The 21028-nt window shown below is 35.6% G+C and overlaps 2 protein-coding genes across 2 annotated transcripts in view; both read left to right on the top strand.

Annotated features, from left to right (window-relative positions):
- The first annotated feature begins 300 nt into the window (after nt 1–300).
- LOC127654217 (prostacyclin synthase-like) lies at nt 301–10251 on the top strand. The gene is made up of 10 exons (XM_052141311.1): nt 301–412; nt 719–842; nt 1151–1326; nt 1747–1887; nt 2383–2507; nt 4189–4370; nt 6515–6653; nt 6968–7149; nt 8656–8807; nt 9084–10251. The coding sequence occupies exons 1-10, from the start codon at nt 339–341 to the stop codon at nt 9235–9237; spliced, it is 1449 nt and encodes a 482-aa protein (XP_051997271.1). The 5' UTR covers nt 301–338; the 3' UTR covers nt 9238–10251.
- Nucleotides 10252–13017: 2766 nt separating this feature from the next.
- LOC127654117 (potassium voltage-gated channel subfamily B member 1-like) overlaps nt 13018–21028 on the top strand; it is a 37473-nt gene continuing 29462 nt past the window's right edge. Inside the window, exons 1-4 of the mRNA XM_052141126.1 lie at nt 13018–13116; nt 13747–13796; nt 14042–14160; nt 15222–15893. Coding sequence (XP_051997086.1) covers nt 15318–15893 — 576 coding nt within the window. The 5' untranslated portion in view covers nt 13018–13116; nt 13747–13796; nt 14042–14160; nt 15222–15317. The remainder of the gene's footprint in view (nt 13117–13746; nt 13797–14041; nt 14161–15221; nt 15894–21028) is intronic.

Genomic DNA, 21028 nt, shown 5'->3' with positions numbered 1-21028 from the left:
ATAAATATATAGAGGCAAAAACTACTTAAAATAATAAAGATACTTATACCGTCTTCAACTGTTTAAATTACATTTATTGTGGTTTTACAATTGTAGTTACTATGAAATATTGGCAGTAAAAAACATTATGATATGTCATTATGACTAACTCTCAGGTTGTTTCTATAACTGAACACCGAAACAGTCAAGCTGGATGTCATTACCTGAATATGACTTAACCTATGACACGCCCACCCATGTTGTAGCCGCGAATTTCGTAATCAGCTCTGACGTATGTTACTTTTCAATGGGGCATTTAACTGCTCGAAACCAGAGTATTTGATCACACAGCGATCATCATGATATCTACTGCTGTTCTTCTTCTTCTTCTTCTTGGACTCGCCGTTTTATTTGTGTACACAAGGCGTGCGAGGTAAGTCTATGGCTTGTCTGACAGACGGCACTAATATTTACTGTAAATTAAACTGTATGCGTACAGTATTCACTAAGCGGCCGTTCAGATGGAACGCGTTCTTGCGCTAAAATAAAGTCAGATTTTTTTAACGGACCCAAACAATTCTTACACTTCCGAATGAATTTGTATTGATTTAAAACGACTTTATTATTTATTTATTCATTCATTTAAATTAAATATAATTTGTACTATATTTATTTATTTTTATATATGTAATTATTATTTATTTTATTTTATTATTTATATATTTATTTATTTATTCAGACGAAGAAATGAACCTCCTCTTGATAATGGAATAATCCCGTGGCTTGGTCATGCACTTGAGTTTGGAAAAGACAGTGCTAAATTTTTAACACGGATGAAGCAGAAACATGGAGACATTTTTACAGTAAGTTCTTTTCGGGTCATAATAATAATAACAACAGCACTATATTGATATTATGTCATTATGGGAATGCTAATTGGACTACTTGACATATCAAATATACGTTTTTTTCAACATTAAGATTATTTTTATATAAATGTATAAGAGAGGTGTAGGCCTATAGCATGTAACTGGTCACCAATTCACAATCGTATGATGAAAGAACAGCTTCTCAGTGTCTAAGAATAATACCTTTGTGCTGATAGCCTCCAATGACATTTATCTGGAAACATTTGATTATTTTGAGCACTAACTCCACCAATGTAAACCAGGTGTGTGCGGCCGGACGCTATATCACTGTTCTTCTGGACTCAAACTGCTATGATGCTGTCCTGTCAGATACAATCTCCCTTGACATGACTGCTTACAGTCAGCTTCTCATGAAGAGAATCTTCAACCTGCATCTGCCCAATCACAACCCAGCATCAGAGAGGAGGAGAGCAGAAATGTAGGTGTTTCAGATGTGGCCTTATAAAAACAGTAACATCTTAAACCAGCATAAGATGGTTTGCTGGTCTAAATAGCTGATTATGCGTGCCTTATTGTTATCCTAGCTTGACCTCACTGGTCTTCAGCTAGTTTAGCTGTGCCCAAAACTGCTCTAAAACCAGCAAACAGGCCAGCGAATAACAGTAAAACGGCTAAAACTGGTTTAAGATTTTAAGCCTCATTGTGAATAGTTTCATTAATTGCCATTGTTGAATTATGGCTTTGCTTAATAGTAAATTTGAATTTGAATCACCATCATTTTAAGAATTTGCTATTACATCAGAACATACTGAACAAGTATAAAACAAAGACACAAGCTAAATATAGATCCTTTGATAATAACAAGGCTGAAATATGATGTCTGTGTGTGTTTGACTAGGCATTTCCAGGGAACTGGTCTGATCCAGCTCTGCAGCTCAATGCAAAACAACTTTCACTTGCTCATGACCTCTTCAGAAATAGGCCTGAATGAATGGAAAAAAGAAGGACTCTTCCATTTTTGTTACAGCTTGCTTTTCAAGTATGACAACCTCTGAACTCTATGTACTACTAACCCCATTTAAATGCATGAAGATTACTTATTGATTACAGCATTCCACCTGTAACCATCTAGAAAAGCCTGTCCCACCCAAAAGCTGGCACAATAATTATAATTCAGCCACACACACGCACACACACACACACTATTGTCCATATAAGAATAGTTGTTGTGCCTCCATTAGGTGCAGCCAGGTGTTCTCATGTGTACTCTCTGATCATGCAGGAAAATATGTTTTTGATATTGCCCTGCAATTAATTAAACTTAAAAAATCTAGTACAGATTGTAACAGTCAGGAAAAACCTGAATAAGTGATTAAGGCCAACTGAAAGGAAGTTAGATAAAATCAAAGCCAACTGACAAATTTAGTAATTTTCCAGGCTCGTATAGTTATACTCATGCTGTTGTAATGTATCATACATTATCATACTCATACTCATACTTATCACTCTTGTCTATCTCTCTCTGTCTCTGCAGGGCTGGCTATCTCACTTTGTTTGGAACAGAGAAGTACGACAGTGCAGAGTTAACAAACATTTACAAGGAGTTTCGCCGGTTTGACAAGCTTTTGCCTAAACTGGCGAGATGTAGCACAAACAAAGGTAATGCTGGTTCATTAGAAACCTGACAGCTAAGTCAAAAATTAGGTTAATTGTTGTTTTGTATATGTGAATGTCATTGTCCTGGATTGTAATAGTTATTTATTCAGTGGCAACAACATAAAACAACTTATGAATTTAAGAATGAATAAAAAAAGAAGAATTTAAATGTATTATAAACCAAATATCAAACTAAGCAGCCATATCACCCTGCAGCTCGTGCCTGGTTGTCCACTAAAGGTAAGCAGGGTTGATCCTGGCCAGTACCTGGATGGGAGACCTCTTGTTGGGACGTTTCTGCTGGAAGTGGTATTAGGGAGGCCAGCAGGGGGTGCATCTTGCAGTCTGTGTGGGTCCTAATGTTCCAGTATATTTACAGGGACACTATACTGTAAAAAAGAACTGTCTTTTGGATGAGATGTTAAACCAAGGTCTTGACCCTCTGTGGTCAATAAAAATCCCAGGGCACTTCTCTTAAAGTGTAGGAGTATAACCCTGATATCCTGGCAAAATTCCCACCATAGACCTTTATCTATCATGGCCTCCTAATAATCCCCATCCCTGAATTGGCTCTCTACCAATAGCTAGTGTGTGGTGGGCGTATTGGTCAATTGTGGCTGCCGTCACATCATCCAGTTGGATGCTGCACACTGGTGGTATTCCCCATATACTCTGTAAAGCACTTTGAGTGCCTAGAAAAGCGCTATTTAAATGTAAGGAATTCTTTTTCTTATCCATTTTTGCAATTACTTTTAATCAAATGACCCCAAGGCCATTCATTTTTAGTGGATGTAGAAAGTCAGTTCCACTCAATTTGAACCACATGTGTAGTTCATTACATTAACTATGGACAACAAGTATGACAACCATAAATTTGCCTGGTACTTTGTCTTCATTTTGAACATTATACAGTATTTAGGTGTTTCTTCAATTTTGGTCATTTTCTAGGGGCTGATTTTATTAAAACTAACAGATTTAAACATTTTTCTTTTTGTCATGTGAAGATAACATTAAAACTGTCTCATAAATTATATTTTTGGTACGTTTCAGATGCCATTTGTGTATATATTTTATCATTTTAGCCTTGTCCCAAACCCAGATTTCAATAATAGACCATAACAATCCATTATAAAAATAAAAAATGATAATAAAAATAGTGAAATAAACATAAACCATTTCAATATTTATTGTGTGGAAATAATTTTTCCATCAATGTTTTTAAAAATTATGCAAAAAGTGTGAAAATATTATTTAAATATGTGAATTAAGGATATATAAAAATGTTATGTGGTGGTGGCGTAGTGGCTAAAGCACGGGGCTGTTAATCAGATGGTCACAGGTTCTAACCCCACAGCCACCACCATTGTGTCCTTGAGCAAGGCACTTAACTCCAGGTTGCTCTGGGGGGGTTGTCCCTGTAATAATTGCACTGTAAGTTGCTTTGGATAAAAGCGTCTGCCAAATGTAAATATAATGGATATTGTTAGTAGACAAATTAAATAAACCAGTTTGAATTTTTTTTAAGGAGACTCTCTGGAGTTGAAGAAACAACCTTCTATTAGTTTTATCATTTAACTCCTAACAAACCTCTTTTAATGAAATGTTCAGTTTGCAAAGAGTTCAAATGATTTAATGGGACCTCTGTATAACTAATCTTTGTGTCTGTTTTGCATGCATTCATTAGAGGAGAACAAAGTTGCAAATTCAGCGCGTGAAAAGCTGTGGGAACTGTTAACTCCGTCATGTTTGGACAGAGAGGATAAACAACAGTCATGGTTGCAGAGTTTCATACAGCACCTTCAGGAGGAAGGCCTAGATGCTGAGACTCAGAGAAGAGCAATGCTACTCCAACTATGGGTCACACAGGTAAGTGCTATGGACAATTTTCATGATACTTCTATGATGCTTTTGTGCCCTTTTTGGAGCTTGACACAATAAATCCCCATTCACTTTCGTTCGATGGAAAAGAACATCTCCTGTTGTGTTTCATGGAAGAAACACAATAAAACAGGGCTGGAACAGCATGAGGGTGAACTGTTGCTTTAAGAATTACTTTCTTCGGATGTCATATATTTAATCACTCTTTAAAGATCTAGTGCTTGATGTTCGGGTGACACATTAATGCCTTGAGGTTGCCATAGGGATAGGCTGTTTATACTTATTGTGATACTGAAAACAAAAGAGCCTGTCAGCTCTGCAATGCACGAGAATGTGATTCGCTTGAGTACCTGCCACTTACAGATTGCATGAACAAAAGAAGCTGACAAGCTGCCCAAAGCAGAATGTACAGAATGATTTCCTCCATAATTATAAGTAATATGCAGGAGGTGTCAATAGAATTTGAAATTAATTCTAAAGAATGAACTATTGTGCACATATTAGAGGTAATACAATCAAGCTCTTCAACACAATAACATCTGAAACATGCAAACAAACATGTATAATGTCTTCCTTTTCCATTTTCAGTTTAGATTTACATTTCCATAACCAATACGCAACAGTCCTCCAATTTACCACATGAGAGCAGTATAACTAAGAACAAATGAGAGAGCTCTCACTTTTTTTTCTTTGTTCGCTTTTTGAACAGACCCTTAAGCCAGAGTATTACACTTTGGCACATAGCTCGTCCTGCACCATTTATGCTACAGACATGATTGATACATAAATCCTGCAGCTTATTGAGGAGAGGTGTGCTGTTTCTTTTTGAAGCCTCACGGATGATAAAACAGCAAACAGACAAAAAAGTCCATAATCTTACATCAAAGGAAGGGCATATAGGGACCAGAATAACATACAGTAGAGATTTGGGCGTCTGCATTTTTGGCTTGGGCCAGTAAACCCATCCAGAACACCCTAGCAACCGCATTGCCTACTGCAGCAATCCACTGGCAACTACCAAGATCACACGAGAAACCTCATATATTGACTTTCTGGCAACCACCCAAAACAGCCTAGCATTGTGACAGAGAGTTTTGCATGGGCAAGCACCACTCTAGTTCCTTCATACATCTCAACCAATAGAATTGTCATGATAAATCCCCTTAAACTAAAACTAATAACTTAAAGGAAAAGCTAAACAAGGGATAATGTGGAATAGACCATTACACACATATATATATATATATATATATATATATATATATATATATATATATATACAATATATTTTGTCATAGCTTGCCATACAATCAAAGTGTAATGCAATTTCAAAATGTGATGCCATATGGGATAGTCATGAAACTACATTGTTGCAATTGCTAAAGCAACCATTCAATTTTTGGTTTGTCTATGACACTTTTGGCTCACGTGTCAACTCACGTGCATCGGAAGTGCAACGCTATATCAGTTCACCTACTACAGCACGCAGTTTGGTCACGTTCAAACAAGCTTGTAAATGTAGCTGGTTTATGTAATGCAAACGTTAATATGTATCATCTTACAAGTCATGTACTAAAAGTGTTTTGATGTCATAAGAAAGCTTTGTACGAGGAACAGGGCAGAAAGTAAGTGTTTATGAATTGATCATCTGAAACGTTACTCTGCGACATACAACAAGCCATGTAATCATTTTGCAAGAATGAAGGATGTAACATGATTCTGTGAGACAGGTTTTTGTAACAGGTAGTTTTCAAGATACTGACATAATGAGTACATGGTGATTTCCTTTTGTAGGAAAAAATTCTAGATGCTTTGTCATAGTGTCAGCAGGTTTGTCTCAGTCTTCACCTCTCAATGGCCCCCTCTCTCAGTGAGGATTCACCCTTGAATCCGTAGTAATTGCTGTATGACTGGTTGAACCGTTTCACACTGACTGCATTGTAACTATGTAAAAATGCTTGTTTCTTATACACTGAGAAACAATATGTTGTAGATTAGATACTGTATGTTTAGTTTAAATGTCATAAACCTTGTGAAATGTCATTGTGACTTTGAATCTCTCACAGCTGACTGGTCACTCTGTCAGTACTTTGCTTTCCAGGAAATGAAATATCATTTTCATATGTTCTCAGGGAAATGCTGGCCCAGCGGCATTCTGGGTACTTGGCTTCATACTCACCCATCCAGAAGCTCTGAGTTCAGTAAGAAAGGAAATCAGAGATGTACAGCACCTCCCCCTGGAAGAGAGAGAGAAACACACACCAGTCTTTGGTAGGTCGCATTAGTGAGATTATTCAATGCTGAAGTGTGTAATTGTTTCCATGTCCTATAAGTACAGTAAGCTATTTGTAGGTTGATTTCAACATAAAGTGTAACATCAAAGATCTTTACATGTTTTAGGCAACAGGAACAAGCATGATCTTCAAACAAATTACTTATAGATACTCTACATATGTCCACTATTAAATTATTTCTGCCATTGATTACAGAAGTTTTATTGAGCTCATTACTGAATTTACATTTATGTGACCATTTTTATATTCAATATCACTTGAAAAACTCAAACAATTGACCCGTTTTTGCAGATAGTGTTCTTAGTGAGACACTGCGTCTTACTGCAGCTGCTCTCATGACTAGAGAAGTGGTGCAAGACACAAAGTTTCGTTTAAGCAATGGGCAAGAATACCAGCTCAGAAGAGGCGACCGATTGTGTGTATTCCCCTTCCTCAGCCCTCAAATGGACCCACAGATCCACCAACAGCCAGAGGTACAATTTCAGATTCTAGTGCCTTCTTGAGGCCAGAAACATACTTTCCACAAATATGCATATGCAAATGCGAGCGCTTGGCCAACACATTGCCAATGTGAAGTCCGTAGGACATGCTTAATAGGCTTCTTGCATTTCTGTGGATTCAACAAATCTCAGTACTCAAGGGGATGATAGAGTTGCTTTCAAAAGTCTTTGTCATTAAACTTGATATGTTATTATTCAGGTTAGTTGCTATAAATATTGACTTTAACTTACTTAGTCTCCAATAGTCTTCTCAAACTGTTTCTCCACCATGACAGTAGTTGGCTTGCAAGGGAGTACTCAACGTAATGGAAAATTCACTCTAATGACTGCTATTGCACCTTTGTGGCAACACATACTTGCTTGTTGTTATTTCTTTGGAACAATATACTAGCTAAAACCGCCTCCGTTCACGTGCATGAGTAGAGTTGGTTTTGGCCTTAAGAGGACAGATATGCTTGGAGGAGAAATCATTTAATAACCTTAAGAATTTATAATGTATGTGGATTTTAAATGTTCATTGATTTTCAGTTTATCCTAAATAGGTGAAATTCAATGGAATAGACTCAAACAATTAAACTGCAATAAATAATGATGTGAAATTCTTGGTTAACGTAATTTAAGGGAATTTGGATGTTGTTTGTTCTTTTGCTCTGCTTAACTTTTTCAAATTACTGATAGCAGACTAATCAAGTGGTGTTTTACAAATCAAGCATGTTTTGTGTTTCCTTTAGGACGTATAGTGCAGTGACATTGAGTTCGAGTTTTTAAACTTAGTTTGACATGTAACTAAATCTTATGCAAATAAGAAATTAATTCAAGCAATTTTTATAGTAACAGTGACAGTTGCCACAATGTGCTTCTTATCAAGCAACACACTTAGATAGTTTTTCATATTAGCAGATAATGCATTGCTAAGTACATTTATTTATAATACAGCTCACGTATAAATACTAAGCAAAAGTGTTATCTAAACCTCCTCTTGAATTTCATTGGCGTCAACCATTGTTATCCACCTTGGATTAAACTCTGTATGGGTCAAAGGGCTAATCTAGTGCGAAATCTGGGATTAGCCATTCAACTGCTGTCTGTACTGTAAATGGGGGAGGGGGCAGAGTTTCTCACCACTGGCACTTTCACTGTCTGCAAAAATGCTGACATTGCATGCCATAGTACTTTATAATGGCAGTTTGAACTAAACTAACAACCTGAGCTTCCAAATCAAGTGCACTGATTAATAGATGATTGATTAACAGCAAGCAAATATTAGATATGTCTCATCAACATATCACATGAACATATCATTTTTCAGTTTGTCAGCAGACTGTGCATTTAAAGATGACAATCAGATGTTGTCATCAGATACTGTAAATATAATTTGGATGCATTAACTTTTTACTCAATGGCATGATAATCTAAATAAAAAATGGAAGCCATGTGAATGTTATGACTAATCCTGTTTGTCTTCTTTTGATGTTTTAGAAGTTCAAGTTTGACCGCTTCCTCAATGCAGATGGGACAGAGAAGAAAGATTTCATAAAGGAAGGAGAGAGGGTGAAGTATCCCACCATGCCCTGGGGGACAAAAGGCAACATATGTCCAGGACGCCATTTTGCACTTAGTGCAATTAAAGAGTTAGTATACCACCATCCTGTCAGCACTAATGATGCATTCATATTACATAGTGTATAAATTCTTAAAATCCTGATCCTATTACTTCCAGATTTACCAATGGCAATTTATGCTTCTGTGTCTCTGGTAATAATGAATATAGTGCTACTGTAGTTAAATAAGAGTCATTAACTTAAATATGAGACACTGGCATGCTGTGTTTGCAAGGGAAGAATTTGGGGCCAAAATGAGCTACAATATATATTTTTCATTTGTTTATAAATGTTTTGTCCCTATAGGTTTGTATTCATGGTCTTGACTCGATTTGACCTGGAACTGTGTGACAAGAACTTGACCGTGCCATTGGTAGACACCAGCCGATACGGCTTTGGCATGTTACAACCAAGGGAAGATCTAGAGATCCGTTATAGAAGAAAGACTTTACAGCAATAACATGCCAATTCTGATTAGAACTGTACAGATAACAATAACTAATTTTTGTTTTCAACAAATTTCTTATGTATATATTGTTTTTCCCCGCGACCCGACTTCGGATAAGCGGTTGAAGATGGATGGATGGATGGATATATTGTTTTTAAAAATGCTAATTGTCTTGGATATTTATTGCAATGTAAATATAGATTTTTTTTTTTAATGTTTTGTAGTTTATAGTCTCTCACAATCTAATAGTAGTTTAGGTTTGCTTTTCTGATAGTATGCAAAAGAGAAATTAAAAGAGAAATAGCACAGTTTTCATTACTTCTTGGTTTGAGGTCTAAGTGACCCAAAGGCCCCTTTAATATGTAAAAAAAAAAACGAAATGACTTTCCCTAATCTAATGAGAATAGATTGTCAACAGAATTCCAACTTGATACATGCTTCATATGTTTCCCAGAAAAACAAAAATACATTATTTGTTTGGCGTCTCAGTGATGCCAGGTTTAAAAGATGAATAAATGCAATGAATTTTAACATGCTAACAATCTAACATGCTAAAGGCTCTAGAACTAGAACTTCTAGAACACTCTAGTAGTACACTCCTGTCAACTGTCTATTTAGATTTTTTTGCTAGATTTTTCTACAATGTTTTGTTGCCAAACAGAAGCAATGCCACTGTATTGATTCATAGTCACCTTTCAGAAAAGTGCATACATATTTTGTAATAATAGAGGGTTAAAGATTTGATGATACAGTATCTGTCTACTTGGTTTTGATTAGCTCATAAAACAGTAAAATAGTACAAAGGGAATATAAGAGATTCATTCTGAAGTTACCATTCTTATTTTTACACATGCATCATTGGGTCTCTATAGGACCCCAAACATATACTGTAGAGAGTAAAGTCAATCTAAAAAAATGACACAAGGTTTAATCTGATACCTCCTCTTTTCCCCCACTATAAATCCTAAAATATTTAGTTGTTGTAAAAATTAAATCATACATATTAGTTCAAATAAATTAACCTTGAAGAGTATTTAGAACTTTCTATTTCTTTTGAGTTCACAAAACTTACACCTTTTAATTAACCTGAATTGTTTAATGTTTTGATTTTAATTAACTTGTCTCTAAATTTACAGGAACTTAAATTTAACTGAAACTGGGAAGGGTTTTTTTATTTCCCAGCATGCTTTCCATGACACTCGACAGGGAGAGTACATGTTAAAATTAAGTGTTATATAGTGTCTTAGTGCAAGATGAATATAAAGAGAGATACTTGTTAGTGTTTAATGTTTTGTTGTGTTTTTTAGAAGAGTTTCTGGTATGTAAAAAAAAAAAATGTTGTCTTTTTTTAACATTGTGGTAAATATTGGAACTTGAGCTTGACGACAGGTACAATATTACAATATTCTGTAGTATATTGATACTTGTTGAGCAATTTCAATGCTAATCAAAGCATGCTTTATTCAATTAGCATGCATTCAGCATGATAACATTCATGTATGCTGACATACAGTTGATGTCAGAAGTTTACATACACAAATTGCTACATTTAAACTCTTTTAAATTAAATTAAATATTCCTGACATTTAATAGTAGTAAACATTCCCTGTCTTAGGTCAGTTAGGATCACTTCTTTATTTTAAGAATGTGAAATGTCAGAATAATAGTAGAGAGAATGATTTATTTCAGATTTTATTACTTTCATCACATTCCCAGTGGGTCAGAAGTCTACATAAATTTTGTTAGTATTTGGTAGCATTGCCTTTATATTGTTTAACTTTGGCCAAACATTTTGGGTAGCCTTCCACAAGCTTCTCACAATATGTTGCTGGAATTTTGACCCATTCCTCCAGACATAACTGGTGTTACTGTGTCAGGTTTGTAGGCCTCCTTGCTCGCACAAGCTTTTTCAGTTCTGCATGCAAATTTTCTATTGGATTGAGGTCAGGGCTTTTTGATGGCCACTCCAATACCTTGACTTTGTTGTCCTAAAGCCATTTTGCCAAATCTTTGGAGGCATGCTTGGGGTCATTGTCCATTTGGAAGACCCATTTGCGACCAAGCTTTAACTTAATGGCTGATGTCTTCAGATGTTGCTTCATTATATCCAAAAGATTTTCTTCCTCATGATGCCATCTATTTTGTGAAGTGCACCAGTCCTTCCAGCAGCAAAGCACCCCATACAACATGATTCTGCCACCCCCATGCTTCCCAGTTGGGATGGTATTCTTCAGCTTGCAAGCCTCATCCTTTTTCATCAGACCAGAGGACATTTCGCCAAAAAACATCTTTATCCCCATGTGTACTTTCAAAGTGTAGTCTGTGTATTTATTGCAGTTTTGGAGAAGTGGCTTCTTTCTTTCTGAGCAGCATTTCATGTTATGTCGATATAGAACTTGCTTTACTGTGGATATAGATACTTCTCTACCTGTTTCCTCCAGCATCTTCACAAGGTCCTTTTCTGTTGTTCTTGGTTTGATTTGCACTTTTTGCACCCAACATCACTCATTTCTAGGAAACAGAATGCATCTCCTTCCTGAGTAGTATGATGGCTTCATGGCCACATGGTGTTTATACTTTCATACTATTGTTTGTACAGATGAACATAGTATTTTCAGGCATTTGGAAATTGCTCTCAAGGATGAGCCAGACTTGTGGAGGTCCACAATTTCTTTTTCTGAGGTCTTGGCTGATTTCTTTAGATTTTCCCATGATGTGAAGCAAAGCGGCACTGAGTTTGAAAGTAGCCATAAACTACATCCACAGGTACACCTCCAATTCAGTACACCTCATATCAGAAGTTAATTGGCTAATTGTCTAAAGGCTTGACATCATTTTCTGGAATTTTCCAAGCTGCTAAAAGTCACAGTTAACTAAGTGTATTTAAACATCTGTCCACTGAACTTGTGATAAAGACAATTAAAAGTGACAGAAACAATCTGTCTGTAAACAATTGTTGGAAAAATTACTTGTGTCATGCACAAAATAGATGTACTAAATGACTTGCCAAAACTATAGTTTGCTAATATTAAATCTGTGGATTGGTTAATAAAATTAGTTTTAATGACTTCAGCATAGGTAAACTTCTGACTACGACTGTATTTAAGTTGAGCCTACATGGTGATTTTATGTTCAGCCAAAAAGTTACATTTAAAGTTAAGTACCATTAATATGCATGAGTTAGCTCACTCAATATTTTAAGTTAAGAATCAGTACAAAATCAAAATCGGACAGTTCTGCTTACTTAAACTTGTTATTTATTAACTTAACATTTGATGTAACTGATTTATCAAATGTTTTAGTTTTTCTTATTTACAGTAATAATTAGGAAGCCAATCTATTTGAACCAACAGCTGAAATTCAATATGAGACCTTCTGAAATGTGGTCACTGGAGACCAAGATATGTGAGCAGCTTTGCACAGCTGCTATGCTTCATCTTGGTAGAATATTAAATTTAAATATTCAAGCAGGGACTGGTGTCTTCACTCCTCCGACAAGCTGACATCTCAACGTCTAGTTTTCTCCACTGCCCACTCTAAAGGCGCCATTTTCACAGATGTTACTGGTGAAGCGACACAGAAAGAGCGGCTCCAAGAGCATCTTGGTTTCGGATGGCAAGGGTTAAACGCGCCGCCTCTCTGCCATTGCGTGTTAAGACTATGGTAGCCATCTGCAAGGCAAGCGGATGTCGCGTTCGTCTTCACGTTAGAAATCAGTGTGGATTCACCACAAGACTTGTTGATCTTTTTCCATGAAAGGAAAACCGGGCCATATATGTGTCCAATGTCTGGAGACGAGGAAAAAGCTCCTGTATACTGGCTTCATTCATTTTCCCGCATTTAAATACTTAATTTCACACTGTTGTCAGCAATGATTTGTCAAACATTCAGGTATGTATATGTTGCAGCTTTGTTTATCGACCCAATATTTTTATGATTGCCAGATGTTTATGGTGATTACTGATCTTTATTGAACAATTCAGCCTATAACCTGACTGGAAAAGTGTTATATGTTTTGCTGGTACTAAGCTGTTTTTGAATAATATTACATATGTGCATTTTACTTTCATAAAGGAATTGTTTTGCAATAGGGTTATTGTTTATGGTGTGATTTCATAATTGTTTTAATGCATGATGGAGGGGTCTATACACCGATGCCACTCCTACAGTGTTTAAATATGATTTAATGTCCTTGTGATAGCACATTAAGGTGTTTTATGTCGTTTTCAAATGGTTACAAACAATTTGCGGTGCGTATTTACAGTCACTTGTTTACATCAAGTGTAGAAGATTTCTATCAATGAAATCGTGGCATAAGCAGCTGCATTGACACGTTTATGTCAATAATGACTGTCTGATGCAGTTAATTCCATTTTATCCTTGGAAAGACGTGCGGTGCTTATTAAAATCCCATTTTAATTAGCCTCGCATTATAATATTGGCTAAATCTAAATGTGTAACTCTCGTGTCATCATATTTTCCTGCTGTTTGTTCATGGAACACGCTGGCGTGTTGTTGCAGCTGTACGGGCGGGCTCCAGACGACGTTACACTTAACTCTTTAGTTACGAGGTATGGAAATTCAATATCTAACCTTTTAGACTCTTAGAGAATAGTTGATGGACTCTTTTAATCTACTGCTCATAACAACAGGGATATGGGGAGCTTTTGAACATCTTGGCTGCCGAGAAAATGATGTTGACAACAATTGTCTGCCTATTTCGTACTCAGAATTAGTATTACAGGTGGATGTCATACGCTCTAATACATTTGACTTCAAATGTTTTTTGTTTGTTTTTTCTTTTTTCTTTTGAGAGATAATAGAGGCGAATCGGGGTTTAACTGGCGAGCAGCAGAGGATTCAGCACCCCCTGAGTGGACAGCGACTTTCCGAGCTCTTAGCAGCCTGACTTGCAATATGCCTGTGCGAGTAGCTGTAAGTGGCTTTTATTTACTTGTCTTAAATAAGACCTAATTGAGCACTTAACAGAGCAAAGCTCGTTTTTGGTGTTTTTTGTTGTCCAGGGATCGATTTTTAAATATGAAGATCACATTAAAACTGACATAGTATTTATTTATTTATATTATATATTATTATGCCTTCTTCATTTATATTTGGCACAATTTTTCAAATGTCTTTTACGTATATATTTGATTGTTCTAGCCTTGTCTCAGATCCAGACTTTCAATACTAAACTTTGAAAATCTATTTTAAAAATATGAATGATTACATGTATAAAGCTATGATAATCTGAACAAAGAGTGAAATAAACATAAACCATTTCAATATCCATTATCTGAAAATGATTTCTATCAATTGTTCAAAGATTACAACTGTCGCATAGTGTGGTGTCATTTCCACCATGCCAAAAAAATTAAAAATTAAAATTTCCACCATGCAGACTGAATATAGTTAAAGTGGGACTATTTTGGAAATATTACTTTTCCTAGCACTTTTAATTGTCATCCAAATTCCATATAACCTACATTATTCCTTTATAGATATTTTATGAAGTCTCTAACCTCAAAAGCAATAATTAAGAAATACTAAATTATGTGTGGAAGAACCTTTGAAGACCCTCTTTTGCCAAATCACTGATTTGTTCAGGCAATACTGGTAAAGTGGGACACTTCATCCCCTCCCATAAACCTCCCATATTTTTATTGGGTGTAATTTTCAATCAAGATGTAATTTTGCCAAATGATGCAAAAAGTGTGAAAATTCAATTGTGGATTGAGGATACATAAAATGTTAGTTATGAAATTAACCTTAGAAAGACAAAGGATATGGTAATTTTGATTGTCATTTTTCACCACATAATTCAATGAAACACAATGCAGAATTTGAGATGTGCTGGATATGACACTGTGGTGGGAATTTTCAATGTCTCTTTTAAATAAACTAGCGAGAGAGTAAAAATGTTTTAATGAGACTTTATTTCCAAGATATTCTCAGTGCTGAAGAAACATCCTTTTAATTTCCCTTATCTTCGACAGCTCAAATAGAATGAAACATTTCAGAAAACAACTGGAAACCACCAATCCCATGGACAAATTCATAGGATAGTCTATGCATGATTTCAATTAAACAAAATGGATAAACCATCTGCAGGAATGAGTAAAGTTGGCTCCCGGTCAACAACCTCTCTTCCCCCGGAGCCTGCGGATATAATCCGGAGTATGTCGTGCTACAGGCGTGTTAAACTGAATGTTGGGGGTCTACCGCATGAGGTCCTGTGGAGAACCTTGGACCGACTTCCACGCACTCGACTGGGGAAGTTACGAGACTGCAAAACCCACGAAGCCCTCATGGATGTATGCGATGACTACAACCTGGACGACAACGAGTACTTTTTTGACCGACATCCTGGGGCGTTCACATCCATACTGAACTTCTATCGCACGGGGAAGTTGCACATGATGGAGGAAATGTGTGCTCTGTCCTTCAGCCAGGAACTGGACTACTGGGGGGTGGATGAGATCTACTTGGAATCGTGTTGCCAGGCACGGTACCATCAAAAGAAAGAGCAAATGAATGAGGAGCTCAAACGGGAAGCCGATACGCTGAAGGACTGTGAGGGCGAAGAGTTCGACAATACGTGTTGTTCAGAGAAACGGAAGAAACTCTGGGACCTACTCGAGAAGCCGGGCTCGTCCGTAGCAGCCAAGGTATACCTCACTTCATATGATGATAGCATACTAGACTGACAAATAGGCTAACATACAGACAGATAGATAGTGAGGCAATCTGGCAAGCTGACACACACCACACATACACACACTTTGAGGCCTAGAAAAGTGCTCTGAAGGCAGACAAAACAGCATGAATTAGTTAGAAAGAAAATGAGACTCATCCTTTTCAGTCATTATAATTTATCTAGATCTCTGATGGTCATGTACAACATCATCATTTTCAGCAGCATTAAACATTGTGTTTCAAACATCTTCATCCGCCAAGAAAAAACGCATCCTCTGCATAACTGTTCAAAAGCATATATCAACACTCAATTAGCTTAAAAGGGTAATGTAAAACGTGCAGTTCAAGCCTCTGGACTCTAACCAAATTGCTGCATTTGTGTAATCCATCACAACAGAGTGAGTCTCTATTGCTTCTCACATAATTCAAAATGTTATGTTTCCTTATATACGTTCAGAGCATGCATGGGTCCGTCAGTAGGTCAATAATTGGTGTAGTTCTGAGATTTAGGTCCTTCAGGGGATATCTGATTTGTTTTCAATTGTTTCAACAAAGTTTCATGTAGTCAGATCAGATTTTTTTTCCTGTTCAGACTGAAGTCACTTTTTCTAGCACATCTACATTGGTTGTCACAATAGGGACGCAAACTTGCATGGGTTCACCATGTGTTATACTTTAGCAATGAATGATTAGCCATTGATTACAGTATGTTTATCATGAGGGCAGTATCCAAATCTGAACAAGTGTTTTTCTTTGTTGACCCACATTTCCGGTCATTGCATCCATGTTTTAACAAAGTCTTCTTGACACAACACCTGACATAACAACCTGTCACACAATGAATGAAACCTATCAAGTAAATGTCCTGGTCCTATTTTGCTCCAAACTCAAGAAGAAAAGAAATTGTATTTACAGGTTTAATGAGAATCACCCATATATATATATATATATATATATATATATATATATATATATATATATATATATATATATATATATATATATACTGTATACAACCTACAAAGATGTATATATATATATATATATATATATATATATATATATATATATATATATATATATATATATATATAGTGTTGGGAGTGTTACTTTTGAAATGTATTCCACTACAGATTACAGAATGCATGTTGTAAAATGTAATTTGTAATGTAATCCATTAGATTAATCAAGATGAGTAGCATATTCTAAATACTTTGGATTACTTCTTCGGCACTGGTTGATTTTTTTTTCACTTGTTTTGACTATAAAAACTCAGTACAGTAAGACAAAAATATACATGTTAAAAATACATTCTCTGAAAAAACAAGATAAATCAAACTGATCATGTTTTAAAGATTTTTAGATATTTTTACAGGAAAACAATACAAAAATTGTTAACAAAAATATGATTTTTGCCCTAATATTAAAGGTCTTACTAGAAAAAATAAATTATAATCTAACGTGGATTTTCTTGATAAAGAAATATGATCATGCCTTATAACATGCATGTAAAATGGCTGGAAATAGCATTTTAGCTTAGCGTAAAGCTAAGCTAAATGTTCACATGACAAATTAAACAAGGTTTATTTCTATTTCTTCTGCTCCAAACTTACTTCAAACTTACTTCTCTGTCTGCTTGTATGAATGTAACACATCATAAGAAATTGTTTCACCGCTGTTCAAATGCACTTTGCATCGCATCATTTATATGTATAAATGTTTTCCATCTGAAAGGACTAAATATTAAATGAAACAAATGAAAATAAAATGCAAAGTAATCTCTTCAGTAATCAAAATACTTTTTGAATTTAACTGTATTCCAAATACCAATTTAAATTGTGACTGTAGTGGAATACAATTACTTATATTTTGTATTTTAAATATGTATTCCCGTTACATGAATTTTATTACACCCCAACCCTGTATATAGATATATATACATACATACATACAGTACATACATACATACATTCATACATACATACTGTATATACATATATACACATTTGAAGGTAGTTTGCAATATGTCCAATGATAGACGTATTATTTATTGATGTTGTATTGGACACATTTGCTACACAATACAGCATCTTGTATTGCGGTTAAATTGTAGATGTTAGAGTTGATCAGAAGATCAAGGCTTATCTGCAAACTGTTCCCTAAGTTTTGGTTCTCCTTCTGAGCTGGCTGTCTATTTTACTTGTTCTAATTTAATACTTGTGTACCTGTGAGCTGGTTGGTCACATGGGACAGGGAGGGACAGTTCAGTGCAAGACTGTTACCAGGGAACAGTGTGATGACTTTATAGCTTTAAAAGGAAGGGCTTCGCAAAAGGACAAAGTTACTTTTTGTGAGTGGTTAGAATGTGCTTGAGTGGTTCATGGCTGAATTGGACACACATTTGTGTGTATTGTACTTTTTATGCGTATGTATTATAATAAGTTCTGTGTTTAGCTTAAGATAGAACTGAACAAGGAGTCAAGCTTGGTTTTTGGCTCTGTTACGTTGTTCTTCTTCCTTCTCCATACTTCTCTCTCTTTCTTTAGACTCTTTTACTGCACCTCTGGCTAAATGTCAGGGAAATGTCACATTAATTATCCTCCCTGAGACTCTGTGTCCCATTCTGTTCTCAACCCCTCCTCAGTCCCCCCATTCTCACTCGAACCAAGCTCTGCCTAAATCTGTCTCAAATCAGATTTCGCCGTATGGCCCTACCGCACATTAATATTATGCCAGTCTAACTTCATTTCATTGCAAATTACCGTCTGGTCATATTTCAAATATAGACTTCAACTTTTCTGCATTCACAAATACCTTGCTATTTACTGAATAATTTTGATAGAATTTACAAGATGGAAGGGGGCAATTTGCTTTGAATTAAGTACTTTGCATTTAATTGACACCGTAAGCCTCATGGTCAAAGCATTGTAAAGTAGTGGTGGCTCAATTGTTCATTAGCAAAGTGCATGAATGCAGAGGCAGTAAGTGTGATTTTTATGGGAATATAATTAAATCACACAATGAATGCATATTTTACAAAATTTTCTTCTTTATGTAGTAGGCTCTAGTTTGATTCAGTGCCATTTAGGGTGAATTAGGTTACTCTCGAATTCTGCAGTTTATTGTGAATGACACTCCAATACTTGAGACCAACAAATAAGACTTAAGGCCTGTTCACACCAACAATGATAACTATAATGATAACTGTAATAATAACCAAACATCCACACCGATGGTCAATAACGTTCTGCTTATTCCAAGTGCGTGCTGCAGTTATGGTCACAGTCAAGAAAATGGATGTAGATGACCTGCTACTGCTTTATGTTTCGCAAAGGAGGCAATACTATGTTGTTGATATTAGTGCTGGATACCTGAGGTAAACTTATGCCTTAATGACTTTTATTAATCTCCGTTAATACTTAAGAAAAATGCAGAAAAACATTGCTGGTTCTTGAGCAGGATATTCCATTTCATTCATGTGTGTAATAATAAATGGTGGTCTGGTACTGGAATGTGTTATTTTGAAGATGAGTGCACATTATGGCTCCAGCGCTTTAAAGTTGGATGGATTTTGACTGGCTGTCAATGTTTTTATCATTCATTACCTGAAAAAAACAATGACTCTGAAAGTGATCCCAATGATATCGTTCCTCAGACTCCACTATTCTCTTACTTTTAGAATGATTTTTAAAAATGTTCTGTTGTAGATATCATTATAGTTATCGTTTTTGGTGTGAACGGGCCTTTAATCCCATGACAGCCCAGCTAGAATATGGAAATATTAATGTAGACTTATGGAGTACCTATGTCATATATATTAAGCCATTATCAGCAGTGTTAAGGTTAAGTTACTCCAAAAAGTAAACAACTACCAATTGCTGATTACTTGTCTAAATTAGTAATTGGATTACTGATTTATTCCTGGACGATGTAATCACATTACTAATGAATACATTTAAGTTACTCTCTAAAACCTTTCACAGAAAACATTGTTTTTCCATTCAATTAATTCAAAATAATATCTGCATTTCTTCCTTGTTCATTGTTGCAGGCAAATTACAGATGTACACTTTAATACTTAAACACTTATTTGTGCTTTAAATTAATTATTCTGCACAAATGAATCTATTTAGAAATAGGTGTAACCCAATAATGTACTTAAAAGTAACTTAAATGAATGTCACTAACTACAATCTGATTACAAGAATTTAAAATGTAATGCTTTACACTATTTTCTGACTTTGATTACAGTGACTAATTAATTTATGATTAGATTACACCCAATACTTATTATCAGTGTGGACCAACTAAACTATTTAAACAGTTTAAATCTGGGTTGTGCTTTCACAATCTAAGTAGGCCTATTTATCTTCAATTTCATGGTGAGTTGTATCGGTAAATATACAACTGAATATTACAGTATATTATCGAATATTTTGCACCTGGAGGAGATGCAGAACTGCTGGTTTAAGAATACTTGTCAGATGCAAGGAATGACAATTCACCCAAGCTTAATTCCAATTACAGTGGTGCTGTGAGGTCAGCCTATAAGCATGAACAGATCAAGGCAGAGTAATTAGCAAATGTTCTTTTCAAAGAATCTAATTTCTGAGCCCATCAAGTTTATTGAAGACCCATGGTACATTCTGTGACGTGGATATCTCCTGATTTTAAGAGATGTCACAAACCACAAGTCTTATTTACTCTTTTCATTTGGTATAAAGGGAAGTAATCACTTACAGGATGTGGTTGTTTACAGCCAATGCCCTTCCAGAAGCCCTTGTAGCTCTGATGCTTATGGTTTGTAAAGCTTTTTGCGATACTTGACTTAATACTTTGCCAAAATTTCCTGTTTCAAGTAAATGCCATATGACTATTATCATGACTCTGAAATCTCAAAAAGTAAAAACAACACATATGGTATGTAAAAAACAGCTGAATGTGACCCTTTTTTGTAAACTTTATCTTGTTCTAGTTGGCGTAATTGTCATTTGTAAAGGGATTAAAGGAAAAGGAGGAGGCGAGAACCGGCTTGATGATTTAAATAATAGTTTAATAAAAATGTAAACAAAAAGATAAACACACAAAGGTGTCAGATAGCTGTCCG

Source organism: Xyrauchen texanus, chromosome 13 (genome assembly GCF_025860055.1).
Source record: "Xyrauchen texanus isolate HMW12.3.18 chromosome 13, RBS_HiC_50CHRs, whole genome shotgun sequence".
NCBI classification, from domain to species: domain Eukaryota; kingdom Metazoa; phylum Chordata; class Actinopteri; order Cypriniformes; family Catostomidae; genus Xyrauchen; species Xyrauchen texanus.
The sequence above is the reverse complement of the archived record's forward strand: the minus strand, read 5'-3'. Positions and strand labels throughout refer to the sequence as shown.